Below are 19,519 nucleotides of genomic sequence, written 5' to 3' on the forward strand. Positions count from 1 at the left end.
TTATCCCTGCCCCCCCCCCTCCCAGCTTCTCCATATAATTCCTTTGTGCTCCCACCTCCTCCATATAATACCTGGGAGTATCTCTGTAGTAGCTTACTCAAAGAAACGTTTTATGCCTTTCTTTGGAAATCGGATAAATCCCTTTTCACTGACAATAAAAGATCATAAATCTCTGGTTGATCTTGGGTGACAGGAGGCATCTGAACAGGCTCATCTGTGGCAGTTCCTCTCAGTACAGGATTCCTTCATAAAGAAATATATGAGCAGGTTGTGTATGGTGGGCGATGAGCCATGAGTTGTGTATGAAGGAAGTAGATTTTCTCATCAGTACAGAAAGAGTTCTTTACAGTAAGAGTAGCTCAGCTATAGAGTGCATCACCACAGGAGATAGTAATGGCAAGATCAATAATGGAATTAAAGAAGGGACTGGTGAATGTCTTACAGTGTATGATATCCACAGGGAAAATTTTATAATATAATATGATGGGAATAGATTGATTCCAGGAATTGATCTGAGTGCATGTTCTGTGAGCAGAGAAAGAAAACATTTTCTAAAGCTCAGAAAAATAATACCTTTCCAGTTCCCTGCTTTTTGCCCAATTTCACAACTTCTATGCTTATTCTGTAATGCAATGCAAGCTCTGAGTATACTCCCTACAACGATGAACCGGAGTCTGTCCTGTACTGGGCATCGGTGAAGTAAATTCTGATTGATTGAAATAGGCTCCTTGGTGTTGTCTTTACCCCTGGTTATTATTATTATTGTACAGGATTTATATAGCGCCAACAGTTTGCTCAGCGCTTTACATTTTAAAGGGAGACAGGACACGAGACAGTAGAGTAACAATACGATTCAATACAAGAGGGGTTCGAGAGCCCTGCTCCTTGGAGCTTACAATCTAGGAGGGAGGGGATAGTGGTACAGGAGGAAATAGCTGTGGGGGATGGAGTGGTAGGGAGAGTGGAGGAGTTCAGTAATTCGCTGAGGGAGGAGTAGGCTTCCCTGAAGAGATAGGTTTTCAGAGTGCGCCTAAAGGTGAGGAGAGTAGGTGACAGTCTGATGGATTGGGTTAGGGAGTTCCAGAGAATGGGGGAAGCCCTGGAGAAGTCCTGGAGATGGGCATGGGAGGAGGAGACCAGGGAACTAGAGAGTAGGAGGTCTTGTGAGGAGCGGAGAGTACGTGTTGGGTGGTATTTGGATACCAGATCGGTGATGTAGTTCGGGGCAGTATTATGAACAGCTTTATAAGTCAATGTTAGCATTTTGAATTTTATCCGTTGGGCAATCGGAAGCCAGTGGAGGGATTGGCAGAGGGGGGTGGCGGATACGGAGTGGTTAGTAAGGTAGATGAGTCTGGCAGCAGCATTCAAGATAGACCGAAGCGGGGATAGCCTGCGGTGAGGTAAGCTGATGAGGAGGGAGTTACAGTAGTCGAGGCGTAATATAATGAGGGAGTGAATGAGTTGCTTAGTGGTTTCCGGGGTTAGGAACGGTTGTATTTCGGAGAAGTTGCGGAGGTGAAGTCTGCATGAGTTTGTCAGCCAATGGACCTGGGGCTGAAAGGACAGATTGGTGATGACACCTAGTACTCTGGCTTGAGGGGAGGGACTGATGATGGTGTTGTTGGTCTTGATGGAGAAGTCGGGGGGGGGGCACGTGCATATGCGGCCGTGCGGGCCGCGATTTGCATGGGCACGAGAGCCCATTCATTTGAATAGACTCCCATGCCCCGTGACACGCAGGGAAAGAAGTCCCTGCACTTCTTCTGAAAACGCAGCCCACATGGGAACCTCGGTTCCCATGCAGGCGCTTTCCAGTGCGGGCGGCGTGCCATTAGAAGTAATGGCACCCGCCCGCGGGTCCACAATCCGCAGTGCGGGTGGTGCGGCTGCACAGATTTTCATGTGGATCCGCAGCCGCACCACCGGCACAGATGTGAACCTAGCCTAGTCTGACTCAGGAAATCAAACTATAACAAAATTATACACAATGTAATCTATATTATTATTTTTGTCTTTTTGTATTTAGAATTTATACCTATTTCTAAATATTTTATTTTAGTTGTATATGGTGTTTGTAGCCCAGATTAAAAGGGTAGGGCATGGCCCACGAAATGCGGTTTTCTTCATTTTAACTTTCAATACATTTCGAGTTAGACCATTTAGTGTGGTGCTCTATTTCTTCTGTCTTCCCTAGGGCCCAGATCACACCATATAGGTGCAGCCAAGCATGTTCCCATGTGTTTCCGGCAGCTTATTCATTTCAATGGGCTGCCAAATGTGTGGAAATGTGCAAAAAAGTATGGCAGGGACGATTTTTAAAAAGTTAAAAATGTGAATGCTGCATTGGGCAGAGCAGCCAATCAGCTTGCGGGTGACTACAGTGAGATTAGTGGGGATGACCTCTGATTGGCCACTATGGATTTCTGACACCTGTACATTATCAGTCTCTTTCCCAGATTTTTTGCTTTTCTCTCTTTTTCAAAATCTTTATTAGTAAAGGCGACATTACAATAAATAAAAGTTCACTCTGAAATGATTTATAATAGACACAAACCCTATCAGTGAAATCTCATATGAACTTTAATGTGTTCATGTCATTTGAAAAGTCATTTTCAATTTTACTAAGGCCCCCTTGCACACTGAGGCGTTTAGTTGCATTGTGTCCCTCCCAGCACTTTAGTGCTCCTGGCAGTGACTGCTTGGCAGGGCAGGGTGGGTTTCTTGATGGTGACAACAGTGAACCATGTCTTTGTAATGTGTGTTATGTGTGTTGAAATGGCCATTTGTAGATTCCTTCAGAAGCCAGTGTGACAGGGTGACAACGCAGGAACGCTATTAGGAGACGTGGACAGACGGTTGTCACCCTATAACAGGAAGTGCCTGAACAAGGATCTTTATGGCAGGATCACCAGGGATTATTTTAACAAAAGGTGAAGATTTAGACTCCTGGTGTTCTGGGGTGTTTAGCTGCAGAGTATCGCTCCTGGTACTCTGGTGTGCAGAGTAGGGACAGGTGCAGCATTCAACCCGTCGAAGTCTATGGCAGGCTGTGGATGGATGGGACTGAACATTGTACCTAGTGGTACCAGCATGTAAGGCATTGTCCATTCAGGGACAAACTTCAAATCCAGGTCTTCTGTTTTCTGCCCCATTCGGGCGCAACCTACCATACACTTTGACAGGATGGGCACTGCATTTGAGCCCCCCCGGAGTGCTAAAGTACTGGGAGAGACACTCTGCAGCTAAATGCCCAAGTATGCAAGGGCCCTAAATCTACAACTGTCATTAAAATAGTGCCTGGCAAACCTGCCATAAAGGTCCTTGTTCAGCCACTTCCTGTTTTGGGATGACAACGCTCTGTCTACGTCTCCCAATAGTGTACCTGCATTGCCACCCTTTCATGTGGTTTTCCACCGGGGACTACAAGAAACCATTTCAACATATTTGAAACAGGCATGTTCCACTGTTGTCATCGTCAGTTAACCCTCCCCGAGGATTGCCATGCAGCCATCATTGGAGTGCATGGAGACAGGAAGTGGCTGCAAAGAGGCTGCAGGAGATTGGTAGCACTGAGATGTAACAAAGGGTGAAAAAGACAATTGTATATGATATAAAGTGGAGAGAGCAAAATAAATGTCATCCAGTTTGGGTGTAAATCTACTTTAAATTTTGTTATTCCCTGTTTGACAAACCAACAGACTGTGTTGGTATCAAGAAGACCAAAGGTAAAGGTCAGGAGCTGATTATAAAGGCTGGAATTGCTTCATTGCGTTTATTAAATAGAAAACAATAGTAATCAATGAACGTTTATGATATAATTAAATTAATTATTTCATTAATACATTAAAAATCTTCCTTTGACTGTCTAATAAAGCAATTTTTAAAAAAAAACTAAAAAATCAACAATTAATTAATTATTTTTAAATAAATAAATATAAAATTAAAATTAAACAAATTAAATTAAAAATGAAATAAAAATAAATACATAATACGTTAAATGAATAGTAATTAATGAATACAGAATCATATCAATGTAGAGTATAGTCCATAGTCATTATGTGTGATAAACCTGATTCTCGACTCATCCCTGTGCATGCGTGGGTTTCCTCCGGGTACTCTGGTTTCCTCCCACACTCCACAGACATGCTGGTAGGTGAATTGGCTCCTGTCTAAATTGTCCCTAGTATGTGTATGTATGGATGTGAGTTAGGGACCTTAGATTGTACACTCCTTGAGGGTTAGGGACTGATGTGAATGTACAATATATATGTAAAGCGCTGCGTAAATTAAAGGCGCTTATGAAATAAATAAAAATAATTTATGATGAAAACCAAGCGATGAGAATTCTGCAGCCAGTTTATAGATGTAAATCTCAGGAATGATTGGCTCTTCATTATACCAACCATATTAAATGAATCCGGATTTTTGTGCACTGGATTACAATGTATCAGCTCAGTGAGAAGCGATCCATCATTGGGCTCCATATTCTGTGTTCCATTTACAGAGGAGTTTAATGACGGAGATATAAAATCCAGCAGATTCCATAGAACGTGTAAATTGTGCAGATCTGTCCTCATGTTCTAGTAAATTACATGTAATTAAAACCTCATTATCTTAATAAATACAGTGCTGTTCTCTGTGTTTCACATATAACGGGTAATCAGGGCCAGGACAAGGGGTGGGCAGGAGGGGCAGCTGCCCTGAGTGCAATGGTTTGTTCCTTCTGTTACAAGGCTGACAGGAGTAGTGACAGCAGCATCGCTACTCTTGTCAGCCCAGTGCTGGAAGCTGTGAGGAGAGAGCCTGGAGGAACTGCAGGTTGTGCACCCCATAAGCGGACCCCCTAAGCTCACACATCATGAATGGGAAGGGAGGGGCAAAGTTTGGCATCTCAGCCCTGGGCACTGGATGACCTTATTCTGGTCCTGCGGGTAAAGATATGAAGCTTCCCACACTTGTAGCGATCCTCTCCTGTGTACTCTCAATTCCTTTGCCACAATAAAATCTGTTGAAGCTGCAGCAGTTCTGTTGAGTCTTCATTTCCTGTCTGAGTGACTTCAATCATCATCCATCTCCTCTCCTCCTGATCCATTGCTGGCCCACCTCTCACAACCAGGGTCGTGGATAAGGGGCAGGGGCGGACTGACAACTCATGGGTCCCCCGGGCAATAGGGGATCATGGGGCCCCTGTGTCCTTGCCCAAACTCAAAAAAGCCTATGAAAAAGGTACCAGGGGCATCTCATGGGGCCCCCTACTGACCCCGGGCCCTCGGACAGTGCCTGAGTTTCCAAATGTTCAGTCCGCCCCTGCTAAGGGGGTACCTCGAGTCCTCATGTACAGGACCCAGGTCTGCAGGGGGGCCCAGGCTGCTGGGTAGGTTGTATATGAGCAGGGAGGATGGTCGGCACAGCGGGGGGGGGGGCTGCATTTACTGGAACCGATCCACTTTGTGATTTTTTTTGCAGCAGCTGGCTTCTTTTCTCTCTCTCCTGCTGGCTTTCCGCTGCTGCAGAGAGAGCCACACAGGGGATCGGTTCCAGTAATTTCCCCCCTCCCCACTGCACCCATCACCCTTCCTTTGCACCATACATTTCCCCCTGCTGCCCAGGACCCCCTGTGTGCCCCCACCCCGCAGTGCTGCCTGCTTCTCTCCTCTCCTTCCCACTGGCAACTGCAAGCACACAATAGGATCCTCCAGGATTGAGAGTGGAGGAAGTGTCTGGGAAATATGTCACAGCCCCTTTCATTTCTGAATGAACACAATGAGTGATCAGTACCAATCACTGTGTTCATTCATTACTGAAGCATAATAAATTAGCACTAATTTTTTTTTCTTTTTTGGGGGCGGCTGTCAGATTGGCTGTATGGGGCCCCGTGGTTTCTAACAGCAGCCATGCTCATAGCAATAACCTGATCTCATTATTCCTGTTCACTATGTGTGGGAGGGATCCTGAGGGCTCATGCACACACAGGCACTTTGGCCCCAACAAAGTCAATATCTGGCTTTTTTGGGCACAAGGGAAGCACAGGGTCAGCATACCTCCTGCTGTCCGCAGCCTGTCAGGATCAATATCAGGCCAGGGGTGGACTGACCATTGGGGAACTTGGGCACTGCCCGAGGGCCTGGGGTCAGTAGGGGGCCCCATGAGATACCCCTGGTACCTTTCATAGGCTTTTTTGGGTGTGATTTGAGTGTGGGTGAGGACACAGGGGCCCCATGATCCCCTATTGCCCGGGGTCCCCATGAGTTGTCAGTCTGCCCCTGTATCAGGCTGAAATACTCTGCAGCTGAACGCTGTTCGGAACTGTACTTGCATTTAGGGTCACATGCGGGATTCTCACGTTCAACGCCGGGTTTCGTATGCTGTATGGATGCACAGAAAATCTGATACAAGTAGAAAACGTTAAAGGGTAGTCTTCATGAGGTTTCTACAAGAATATTAATATTCTTAACTGATTAAAAATGTTTCAATATTAATATTTACATTCACTTTTAGGGCTATACCCCCAATATTTCCTTTTTCTACTTTTCTCTCCAGGAGGATGGCACCATCTTTGTTCAGCCATCATCCAGGGTCACCATCTACTTCCTGGACTGAGATGGCAGCTCAGAGATAGCACAATCATGTAAATCTTGGTGATTGTGCAGTTCTTGGCTGTGTTCACAACTGTCTGACACAATTCAGCCTCTGCGTCATCTTCTTATTTTGTGACTTGCCGCAAAGGCACAATGTACAGTCTGATCAATGGGGGAGGGAAGACTGAGGAAATGCTTCCTCCTGCCTGCAGCAGACTGATTATGTCACCTCAGCCTAGGAAAAGTCACTGACTGGACGTTAAAGCTGGCTTTTTAATGATAAAAGATGGAACTTTTCTGTAAAACGATATGGTTGCTGTACACTGAGAGATATCAGGAATGAAACAATAAGGGGGAAATGTCAGTGTTTCTAGAAATACTTGCACAAGCCTGGTGTTGGATGCTGTGGTATGCTGGGACTTGTAGTTCCACACTTAGGCATAGAGATTGTTCATTGGACTTGTTCAGGCCCCCGTTCATGAAACGAGTCGAGTTCCTCCTAGAGAAGTATCGCTGCAGCGAAGGAAGATGCAGTGGGAAGGTGCAAGGAGGAGGGGGGGGGGTGGTATTCGCCTCTCTGTGCTTCCACCGCCGTGCAAATTGTCCCTGAATTATTAATGTCCGCTGCAGACAGCCGGCCTTCTGCAGACAGTGGATCTGTGGAGGGCTGGGAGTGGAGCCTATGCAGCCTGCAGAAACCAGCTGAGCCATGCCACCCGCCTTATGCCATCTCACCTTCTGGTATTACACCCCAAATTCCACCTCCCAAGAGGCACTCAGTGGGGGGGGGAAGGGGTGTTCTATGGCTGCCTCTCCCCCATGACAACTGGCAGTACAGCGGGACACACTGCATAATAAATATCCTTATTAATGGACTGACGGAGGGGGCCGCTGCATAATTAATCACAAATCGCTGGCACAAAGGACCCCGGAAGATTAATTTCTGTTAATTCTCATTATTCTCTAAATATTAATGAAAAAAAAAAACAATGTGGAGGCCCAAGTGACAACCTTTTACAGCTCCCTCAGGATTATTCAATCATATATAATACAATTAGCTGATAATATTATTATTGTTATATATTTTTATTAATATCATTCTATTACATTTTTGCACAATCTTACTAACGGGACTTTTTACATTTAAAGTACAGCCAGTGCACTCCATTCATATAAACCATTAACCTGCCTAAAGGTTTTTAAAGCGGACCTGTCAGTAATTTCACACATCTGCATGAATAATTATTATTCTAGGGGATTTATATATTATTATGATTATTATTATACAAGATTTATATATTATTATTATTATTATTATACAGGATTTATATATTATTATTATACAGGATTTATATATTATTATTATTATTATACAGGATTTATATATTATTATTATACAGGATTTATATATTATTATTATTATTATTATACAGGATTTATATATTATTATTATTATGCAGGATTTTTATATTATTATTATTATTATTATACAGGATTTATATATTACTATTATTATTATACAGGATTTATATATTATTATTATACAGGATTTATATATTATTATTATTATACAGGATTTATATATTATTATTATACAGGATTTATATATTATTATTATTATACAGGATTTATATATTATTATTATACAGGATTTATATATTATTATTATTATTATTATACAGGATTTATATATTACTATTATTATTATTATTATTATACAGGATTTATATATTATTATTATTATACAGGATTTATATATTACTATTATTATTATACAGGATTTATATATTATTATTATTATTATACAGGATTTATATTATTATTATTATACAGGATTTATATAGCGCCAACAGTTTGCTCAGCGCTTCACAATATAAAGGGAGACAATACAGCAACAATACAGTTCAATACAAGAGGGTTAGGAGGGCCCTAAACCTTGGAGCTTACAATCTATACTTGGCATTGCACAATACAGAGCAATAGTATAATTAAAAAAAAAAAAAAATGAGACTGCCATTTTTCAGTCTGCTGCAGGCAAAGAGAAGCAGTTCTCTAGTCCCCCATGATCAGCCTGCAATATTGTAACTTTGTAGCAAGTCATAAAGTGAGAGGCTGCACCGGGTGTCAGACATTTGTGAACAAATCCATGAACTGCACAGGCAACCAGGATGATGCCTGAACAAAGAAGGTGCCGTCCTTCTGGAGAGAAAAGCAGAAGAAGGCATTGTCAGGGAGAGTACTATAATCTCAATGAGAGGCGATATATGTCTGGAAGGGTTACACTGACACATTACTCAGCATGCAGGGACTTACCATGAAAATATATCTGATACTAAGCCTTTAATTCTGTTTAGTCAGTCTTGTGATTTTCAGTGCCTAGCAAATGGTGGTTAGGGAGGGGAGCACCATTGCCATCGAAGACATAATATTAAATATTAGATGTTGGGGGAACAGAGAATATTTTGTGGAGGCATTGGAGCCTATTTTCCCTCTCATACCACAGGTGATTTCCAAAACGTTGCTACATATGGGCAGCACAGTGTCTGAATGGTTAGCACTTCCACCTGGTTGTACTAGGGTCGTGGGTTCAAATCCCAACCACGGTGTCAAGTGCCTGGAGTTTGCATGTTCTCCCTGTGCCTGCGTGAGTTTCCTCCCACATTCCAAAGACATTCTGGTAGGTTAATTGGCTCCTGTCTGGCCCGTGTATGTATGAATGTGAGTTAGGGACCTTAGATTGTACAACCCTTGAGGGTTAGGGACTGGTGTGGATCAACTGTGGGTATAGGATTATAACTTTTTTTTTTTCCTATGGTTGAACTGGATGGATTTTGTCTTTTTTCAGCCAGACTAACTATGTAACTATATGTAAAAAGCACTGCGGAAATTGACAGTACTATATATATATATATATATATATATATACACACACACAAACACTTGTCTTTTTTAATATGTAATATATACATATTACCATCTCTATGCCGATGACACGCAAATCTATCTCTCTACCCCTCACCTCACCCCTTCAGTCTCCGCCTGTATCACAAGCCTACTGAGGGCATATCGGATTAGATGTCACTCCACTTCCTCAAACTAAATCTTTCCAAACTGAGCTCCTAGTCTTCCCCCCAGCCCGCCCCCCCCCCCCCACTTCTCCATCAAGACCAGCAACACTACCATCAGTCCCACCCCTCAATCCAGAGAACTAGGTGTCATCCTAGACTCCAATCTGTCCTTCCAGCCCCAGGTCCAATCGCTGACAAACTCATGTAGACTTCACCTCTGCAACATCTCCAAGATACGACCGTTCCTAACCTCGGAAACCACTTAGCAACTCATTCACTCCCTTATTATATCACGCCTCGACTACTGTAACTCCCTCCTCACCGGCCTACCTCACCGCAGGCTATCCCCGCTTCAGTCTATCATGAATGCTGCGGCCAGACCAGGGGCGGACTGACAACTCATGGGGCCCCTGGGCAATACGGGATCATGGGGCCCCTGTGTCTTTGCCCAAACTCAAAAAAGCCTATGATAAAGGTACCAGGGGCATCTCATGGGGCCCCCTACTGACCCCGGGCCATTGGGCAGTGCCCGAGTTTCCAAATGGTCAGTCCTCCCCTGGGCCAGACTCATCCACCTTACTAGCTGTTCCGTATCTGCCACCCCTCTCTGCCAATCCCTCCACTGGCTTCCGATTGCCCAATGGATAAAATTCAAAACGCTAACACTGACGTATATAGCCATTTATAATACTGCCCCAAATTACATCACCGATCTTGTCTCCAAATATCACCCAAACCATACTCTCCGCTCCTTGCAAGACCTCCTACTCTCTAGCTCCCTTGTCTCCTCCTCCCATGCTTGTCTCCATGACTTCTCCAGGTCTTCCCCCATCCTCTGGAACTCCCTACCCCAATCCATCAGACTATCACCTACTCTGCTCACCTTTAGGCGCACTCTGAAAACCTATCTCTTCAGGGAAGCCTACACCGCCCTCAGCTAATACTGAACTCCTCTACTCTTCCTACCACTCCATCCCCCACAGCTATTTCCTCCTGTACCACTATCCCCTCCCTCCTAGATTGTAAGCTCCAAGGAGCAGGGCCCTTGAACCCCTCGTGTATTGAATCGTATTGTTACTGTACTGTCTTGTGTACTGTCTCCCACCATATTGTAAAGTGCTGAGCAAACTGTCAGCGCTATATAAATCCTGTATAATAATATTATATAATATATATATATATATTACACTGTATGTTTTAGTTATTTACATATATTATATAATACATCACTAGACCAAGGGCCATTATCTACGTTTGTATAGAGTAACACTTTTATAGATTGGAGAAGAAAATTCAGCTATCAGTATATTGAGTTTTCTTGTTTCTTTTGTCCACTTTTGTCCAGCTAGGTGTGCAGACTCCAATTGTTGTACAGCAGCCCCTTAGTGGGATTGATGGGTGGACTGAAGATCTTTGTGATACATGTACTAAGTGTCCATATTTATTATGGGGCGGAACTGCCTCCATCACTCTATATAAAGATGGTGTCTGGTGGGTTACATGAAACACTTGATCAATAATGAGTGACAAACATCTCCAGTGGCCGATCTCTAAATACTGTGAAGCAAGGAGGGTTCTCAGTTATGCACATGTTGCTGCCAGCAGTAGGCCGAGTACTTGTGGGCCAAGAACTGAGCAGCCACAGTAGCACTACATTTCTGCTGACAGGGAATTATGGGAAAAAATGTATAAGCGGCAGCCATGACAGCGGGCACATAGGAGGGTCACGTGGTTACACGTCTCTGGCAGTAGGATGCAGATGGATGGTTCACCAGTTTAGGTTCTCCGGGTTTTTCAGCTCAGCATGCTGTCATTGATTTGTGGTTGCCCAGCTCCCCCCTTTGTTCCAACCCCACTATGGGGCTGTTGTATGAGAAAAGCCCACCCAGCTGGTACTTGGATTAGGGGTTAGTCTGTTACTTGGGTATTCTGGGATTTGTAGTTCTATAATAGATTGTATGTTACATGTGCTCTGTCTACCTGTGTCATCCAAGAATCTTTCTCTTCTCTCATGCAGGACGTCCCACTCCAGGGCCAAGGCTGAAGCGGCAGCTGCTGCGGCTCTGAAGGCGCAAGAGGAAGCTCAGATCGCCAGGATCGCTGCCAAAGAATTTTCTCCATCCTTCCAGCACCGGGAAAATGGTCAGTACTTAGTTCTGGGATTCGGGAGGGGGAAGGGTAAGAAAATCATAAGATGGTCCAACAGACCCAGATACGTCCGGCAGACCTTCTGTATCAATAAGGACAAGCAGATTTGTAAAGTTTGATAATTTTTAGATCCCCCCTCCCACAACTGCCATGCTGTACGGCTGCAACGGGACAGGGTGACAACATTATTCAAAAAGCTCCGTGCTACTGCTCCACCTCCATGTGCCCAACATGAGCTCTCTCCTACCCTTGAAGTTGAACTCCAAGGAAATTTCCAAAACTCCCCTTTGGTACCTTTAAAAAGCACTTTTACTTACCTGATCCATCGCTCCCACAGGCTTTCTCCCTTGTGAGCCTCCAGTTTCCCAAAGCAGCTTCCGTTCACTGCTTCATCAGTCGCACTGTAACGTCATCATGTACAATGCAAGACCAGCGGACCTACTTTGTACGTAAGGATGCCAAGGGCCCATCCACAATCCAGAGTGTCAGGAAGGAGAGATAGACAGGTGTCACCCAAACAAGTGCCCCCAATGGAAGATTTCCCCTCTATTCCTGTTTGGGTGACAACTGCAAAATTTGGGATTTTCATGACTTGTAGTCCCAGTGACAAATAGAAAAGGCAAATCTCCCCAATGAGCAAAAAAATCCTGACGGGGGTCTAACCTTTCCTGGCCCCTCATACACTGTAACAGGTTCTCAGTTGGTGAGATTTTAGAGAGCATAAAGGTGCAGTGTCTGCCCTGTTTGAAAACCTCAACCGTGCTTCTGATTGGCTGCCCTGATCCTCTCCAGTACCGTTTTGCCCCCATGCCCCGAGCTGGCAGTCGAGCATCTTAGAAAAGGCACTGAATAAGTCTGAGCTAATCCTGATACTAGGGGGAAGGGGCAGACCAGGAAGCAATTAGATGGCGCGTCCCTAGAGCCAGGGCTTCACCGCAGTGACTGCTGCTACGTCCGCCATCAATGCGGCCCGTCTTCGAGTGATCTTCTTACACCATCCCATTAATAAACCCCAGCGGGGCCGAGCTTCACAGTACAGAGTCTAATGCAACACGCCGCTAAGACCAAATGTCAGGGCATAATTGGTGCTTCTACTACAATGGAGCTCGCAATGAGGAATCACAGAAATTTTAGGGTTTTTTATATATATAGGAACAGAATTACTGAGGGTATATATATATATATATATAGGAACAGAATTATTTAATACCCTGCAGATTTTGTAAGTTTGCCCACTTACAAAGGGTCTATAATTTTTATCATAGGTGTATTTTAAATGATAGGGACAGAATATCAACCAAAAATCCAGAAAAAACACATGATACAAATGTTATAAATTGAGTTGCAGTAAATTGAGTAAAACGAGTATTTGTTCCCCAAGCAAAACATGACTTAGTACTTGGTGGAGAAACCCTTGTTGGCAAGCACAGAGGTAAGACACTTCTTGTAGTTGGTTACCAGGTTTTCACCCATCTTAGGAGGTATTTTAGTTCACTCTTCTTTACAGATCTTCTCTAAGTCTTTAAGGTTTCTTGGCTATGGCTTGGCAACTTGAAGTTTCAGACCCCTCCATAAATTTTCTGTAGGATTAAGGTCAGGAGATTGGTTATTAATGGGATGGTGTGAGACGATCTTTCGAAGATGGACCCTTCATTTCTTTGTAAGTGGGCAAACTTACAAAATCTGCAGGGGATCAAATACCTATTTTCCCCACTATATTATATATATTTGGAGGTGGGATATCCCAGTGGTGGGGATAATCAGAAAGGTACAGAGAAGTTCAGGAGCAGAGTACCGTCTAGCTCAGTGTTTCTCAACCTTCTTTCAGTCAAGGTACTCTCTAAAATTATGGACAGTCCCGAGGCACCCTTTAAAATTATGGACAAACTTGAGGCACCCCATTGTAAAATGTAAAAAACTGTTCTAATAGTTTTATATAATGCAGCAACATCCGCATGTAGGACACCCAATGTTAGAGGTGATTTATGCTACCAAAGCAAATACACTTCTGCACACTGGTACTGACTAGTATTCCAATGTTTCTTTTTTCTTCTCACTTAGCTAATGTGACCCCAGCATTGACAGAGAAGGGCAGGGATGGGCAAACAAGGATGCTGTGCAGGCAACCAACATCCTCCTTATCAACTTATGTCATTGGTTGTCAGGACACCACTGTCTAGAAGTTTGCAATGGTGCACAATAAAAACCTGTGGCTTTGAGTAACTAAAAGGCAGGCTTGTTCCACCCGCTGGCTTGTATACAAATTTTAGGCAATTTTTAGACATTTTGCCAAGGCACCCCTGAAGAAACCTCAAGGCACCCCATAGTGCCTGGGCACCATGGTTGAAAAAGGCTGGTCTAGCTTATCAAAGGTCATGTTGGAGGTGTGATATCCTGGTGGTGGGTGTAATCAGAAAGGTAGAGAGAAGGTCAGGACAGAGTTTTTTCTACTTTCATTATTGAGCTGATATGTTCACATGACCATCAATGGTCAACGTCATTAACCAAATATGGATGTGTCCCATATTAGGTTAATTATGCAATTACCATCCTTGTCCCTTTGTTACATGTGGCTTTGGGGTAGGGATGATGGTGATATTATTGACCTAATATGTCAATATTGCCATATTTAAAAAAAATGTACAAAAAACTGCTTGCATACCAAAACAATAAATTACCATATAAATCTCAGCTGCAAACACACTGTGAGATATTATAGTAAAATAATGCGTCAGTGCTGCGCAATATACACTCAACAGCTACAAAAACCAAACCTGGGCCCCGGAAGACGTCAGTTGTGACGAAACACGTAGGGTGTGCTGATGTCATCGCGTAAACTGGGGATGGTGGAAAAATGTCATACATACTGGCTGATTTTAAAGGTTAATAAATGTTAAGGATTTTATGCTTTGTGGTACATTTGTTTCTCCTATGTTCTCCTGAGTATGGGTTGGAGGTGAGATGTGATGTATCATTTGATGCGGAAGCTGTCCATCATCACCAATGGACGTGGAGTGTTCTGGATGACCTTTTACCACCAGCTTGTTTGACCTTTCTTTAGCTAGAAGGTTGTCTACTTTCGGTAAGCATATATCTTAATTTCTGAGGTGGCAGTTCTTTTCAAGAGGTGATGGTGATAATTCCCGGATCACTTACTGATTTGCAGGAAGGAGAGTTTGGAGATCTTCACCTGTTCAAACGTATTGCACATGGACTTTCTCACAAGAGGCTTAATATTATGTTTAGTGATTTCGTATTTATATTTATTGGTTTTTGTAGCTTTTTAGTGTTTATAGTGCAACACTTTATTTGTACATATTTCAACAATGTCATTGACCAAATATGACCATGTGGCCACATTAATTCAATGATGTCATCTGCACTGCATCCCCACCCACAGCCACACATAACAAATGGGCAGGGATGTGGTGACATCACTAACTTAATATGGCCATATTCAAACAATGCTATTGACTATATTTGACCATGTGGCCATATTTGGTCAATGATGTCACCAGCATCCCCGCCCCACAGCTGCCCGTAACAAAGGGGCAGGGATGTGGTGACATCATTAACTTAATATGACCATATGGCCTTATTTCAAGAATTGAATTGACCAAATTTGACCACATAGCCATATTAAGTCAATGATGTCACCAGCATCCACATCCCACAGCCAAAAGTAACAGAAGGGCAGGGATGGTTATGACATCGTTGAGCTAATATGGCCACATGGCATTGAGCAAATATGGCCAATGTCATTGGCCAAATAATGGTCATGTGACCATATTAGGTCAATGATGTCACCAGCATCCCCATTCCTGTTACATGGAATGGTGGGGATACTGGTGGCATCATAGGGTCATATTTGATTCATAACATTATCCAGATATCACCATGCAGGGTGGGTAATTCCTTGGCCACATGTGATTGAGCCAGTAGTCTGCTATCATGTGACAGTTCTCTTGAGCTTGGGTTGAGCCTTAGCTCATTGCTAGTCCTAAGTTTCTGTAGGATGTCACAGGAACATGGGTGGTTTGTTATGCCTATGTAACATTGGTTTTCTCTTTCTCTGTGCTAGGGCTCAAATGCCAGAGGCCAAAACACCAACACTCCAGTGACGACATCGAGGTCATCTCAGCAGAAACCCCACCACAGCAAGACAGCCCGGAACTGTACCGGAAAGGGACCACCCCATCCGACGTCACTCCGGACGACAGTCCAACAAGGAGCCCACTATGCAGCCCACCCTCCACCCCTCCTCTGTCGCAGCCAGCCCCCAAGTCCAGAAACAAGAGCGCCCACTTCTCCCGACAGCTGTCTGTGGATGAGGACAGGGGAGGGGATATCCAGATGCTACTGGAGGGCCGAGGCGGGGACTATGTCAGACCCAACAGTTGGGGCGAAGTTGGCGGGGTTAGAGTGGGGATGGGGCCAGGTAACCCGCTGGGACCTTGTTCCATCCCGGAAGACCTGGTGATGAAGAGCACTGGCCACAAACACCAGGTCTCCAACCACAAGCCAAGAGAGCGGTGGGCCGATTCACCCACCACAGTGTCATGGACTTCCCACCGGACCCACAGCCCAGGTGGTAATAAGTTGCTGGAGGTGGACGAGGAAAAGCTCAGCAACTACGAAATGGAAATGAAACCCTTGAAGAGGATGGATTCTTATATGCAAGAGATACACACCCAAAAAAGACACTATGGCAAAGGTGGCCCGCGGAATCCCGCTGAGGGCCACCACCTAGAGGACCGCACATATGGCGTTCAGAGACTGAGGTCCAAACCTCAGAACAAAGAGAACTTCCGGCCGGCAGCCCTGGCCGAGCCCACCGTGCAGAAACTGGATACACTGCGGTTTGGGGAGAAGGGCGAGTCGCGGCTCCTGCGACGGGATTTGACCCTTTCCCCACCGCAGAAATCTTTACCTGTTGCACTAGAATCCGATGAGGAGAGCCCGGCAGAGCTCAAACCCACGGTAAGGGCTGAGCTCTATATCTGCACTTCGCTCTCATTTTTTATATTTTATATGTTCTTGTGCTATATTAAACAGCAGACATTACGGTGTATTTATAGCCAAAACATTTATATTTTGGATAGAGTAGGGAAGGAATAAAACCCTGAACAGTTTATTTTCAGCTGTCTGTGTCCTATTAAGGAGATCTTGCCCTAAAGCTGAAGTTTAATTGCTTATATTTTGCCTTCTTTGGTTCCCCACATCCCCCTCATCAACCTGATAATGATACTTTTAACCTAAACATTTCCATTTTCATTATATATCTTATTGTAGTCCCAATGATGTGATCACTGGGACTCTGTGCTTCTCTATGCAATGCAGGCAATCATAGCTGGTGGGAGGGGTCAGCAAGGTGCTGTACATAGCTTCCTGAAAATATCACAGCGCCTTGTCTCAGTACACCTCTCAAGAGTCCTTGGTCCTGATGCAAGCAGTGGGAGGAGTTATGCAAATATCAAAATGCATGAGGGGTGGGTGTTATTGGGCAGCTTGTATTTGTATACAGGCCACCCTAGTTATCACCCACATGTGATGCTGAGGCTCCATTATTGACAGAACTGAAATTAAATGAATGAAAGAGGGGAGCCAGGGACAATTAGGCTGTGGAAGAAGGAGCTTAGATGATGCTGGATGTCCTCCAGCCAGGAAATGAGGCGGGCTATATCTGACTTGCTGCAGCTTCTAATGCACATTGTGAGAAGCTCACAGTGTGCAGTGAAATTCCTCCCCCCCACCCCAAACAATTCATTTTACAAATTCACAAACATCTAAAACCACACAAAAGATGTTTCCGTGCCCATCCTCCACCCATGTTTATTGAGAGTGCAGCTTATGCTGGAGCAGAGCAGGGAAGACTTTCTGTTATTACTGCATCACTGTGGTAGTTCAGTGAGATGAATAGATGTCATTTACATTCATAGAATGGTTTTTATCACCACCAAAAGGTTTTCTTTAATATTTTGGATTTGTTGCAAATTCTGACCCTAGGTGGATCCAACATTTTTATTTCCCAAGGTGTCTTTTTTATGTGTGGTTTTTGTTAGATTTTGCATTTTTTTCGTCCTTTTTAGCACTGAGGAACATTTGAAATAACTTTCAGGTCTCAAGGAACTCCTACGAATAATTATTATAGCTGCAGCTCAGGGGACATTGGCCTGAACAGTAAGCTGAGATATAAGGATACATAAAAGAACACAAAACCGAGCATAATTCATGTATTTAACAATGACAGTTATTTTAGTAATAATAAAACAAAACAGAAAAAAATGGGCAGAAAAAATGCAGATCATGACAATTGTAGCATTCCTTCACATTGGTGATCAGTGGGAACAATGTCCCTTACATTGGTGATCAGTGGGAGGAATGCTCCTTACATTGGTGATCAGTGGGAACAATGTCCCTTACATTGGTGATCAGTGGGAAGAATGTCCCATACATTGGAGGTCAGTGGGAAGAATGCTCCTTACATTGGTGATCAGTGGGAAGAATGCTCCTTACATTGGGGGTCAGTGGGAAGAATGTCCCTTACATTGGTGGTCAGTGGGAAGAATGTCCCTTACATTGGTGATTAGTGGGAAGAATGTCCCTTACATTGGTGATCAGTGGGAAGAATGTCCCTTACATTGGTGATCAGTGGGAAGAATGCCCCTTACATTGGTGATCAGTGGGAGGAATGCTCCTTACATTGGTGATCAGTGGGAGGAATGCTCCTTACATTGGTGATCAGTGGGAAGAATGTCCCTTACATTGGGGGTCAGTGAGAAGAATGCTCCTTACATCGGTGATCAGTGGGAAGAATGCCCCTTACATCGGTGATCAGTGGGAAGAATGCCCCTTACATCGGTGATCAGTGGGAAGAATGCCCCTTACATCGGTGATCAGTGGGAAGAATGCCCCTTACATTGGTGATCAGTGGGAAGAATGTCCCTTACATTGGTGATCAGTGGGAAGAATGTCCCTTACATCGGTGGTCTGTGGGAAGAATGTCCCTTACATTGGTGATCAGTGGGAGGAATGCCCCTTACATTGGTGGTCATTGGGAAGAATGTCCCTTACATTGGTGATCAGTGGGAAGAATGCCCCTTCCATTGGTGGTCAGTGGGAAGAATGCCCCTTACATTGGTGATCAGTGGGAAGAATGTCCCTTACATTGGTGATCAGTGGGAAGAATGCCTCTTACATTGGTGATCAGTGAGAAGAATGCCCCTTACATTGGTGGTCAGTGAGAAGAATGGCCCTTACATTGGTGATCAGTGGGAAGAATGTTCTTTACATTGGTGATCAGTGGGAAGAATGTCCCTTACATTGGTGATCAGTGGGAAGAATGCCCCTTACATTGGTGATCAGTGGGAAGAATGTCCCTTACATTGGTGATCAGTGGGAAGAATTCCCCTTACATTGGTGGTCATTGAGAAGAATGCCCCTTCCATTGGTGGTCATTGAGAAGAATGCCCCTTCCATTGGTGGTCAGTGGGAAGAATGCCCCTTACATTGGTGGTCAGTGGGAAGAATGCCCCTTACATTGGTGATCAGTGGGAAGAATGCCCCTTACATTGGTGATCAGTGGGAAGAATGCCCCTTACATTGGTGATCAGTGGGAAGAATGTCCCTTACATTGGGGGTCAGTGAGAAGAATGTCTCTTACATTGGTTGTCAGTGTGAAGAATGCCCCTTACATTGGTGGTCAGCGTGAAGAATGCCCCT

The 19,519-nt window shown here is 44.2% G+C and overlaps 1 protein-coding gene across 1 annotated transcript in view; it reads left to right on the top strand.

The window, feature by feature from the left end:
* JPH3 (junctophilin 3) overlaps positions 1-19,519 on the top strand; it is a 140,021-nt gene that overhangs the window by 99,238 nt on the left and 21,264 nt on the right. The window contains exons 3-4 of the mRNA XM_089654117.1: positions 11,667-11,791; positions 15,879-16,777. Of these exons, the coding sequence (XP_089510243.1) occupies positions 11,667-11,791; positions 15,879-16,777 (1,024 nt within the window). The remainder of the gene's footprint in view (positions 1-11,666; positions 11,792-15,878; positions 16,778-19,519) is intronic.

This window comes from Staurois parvus, unplaced genomic scaffold (assembly GCF_062004578.1).
Source record: "Staurois parvus isolate SC_StPar_1 unplaced genomic scaffold, SC_StPar_1.0 ptg000745l, whole genome shotgun sequence".
Classification (NCBI taxonomy): Eukaryota; Metazoa; Chordata; class Amphibia; order Anura; family Ranidae; genus Staurois; species Staurois parvus.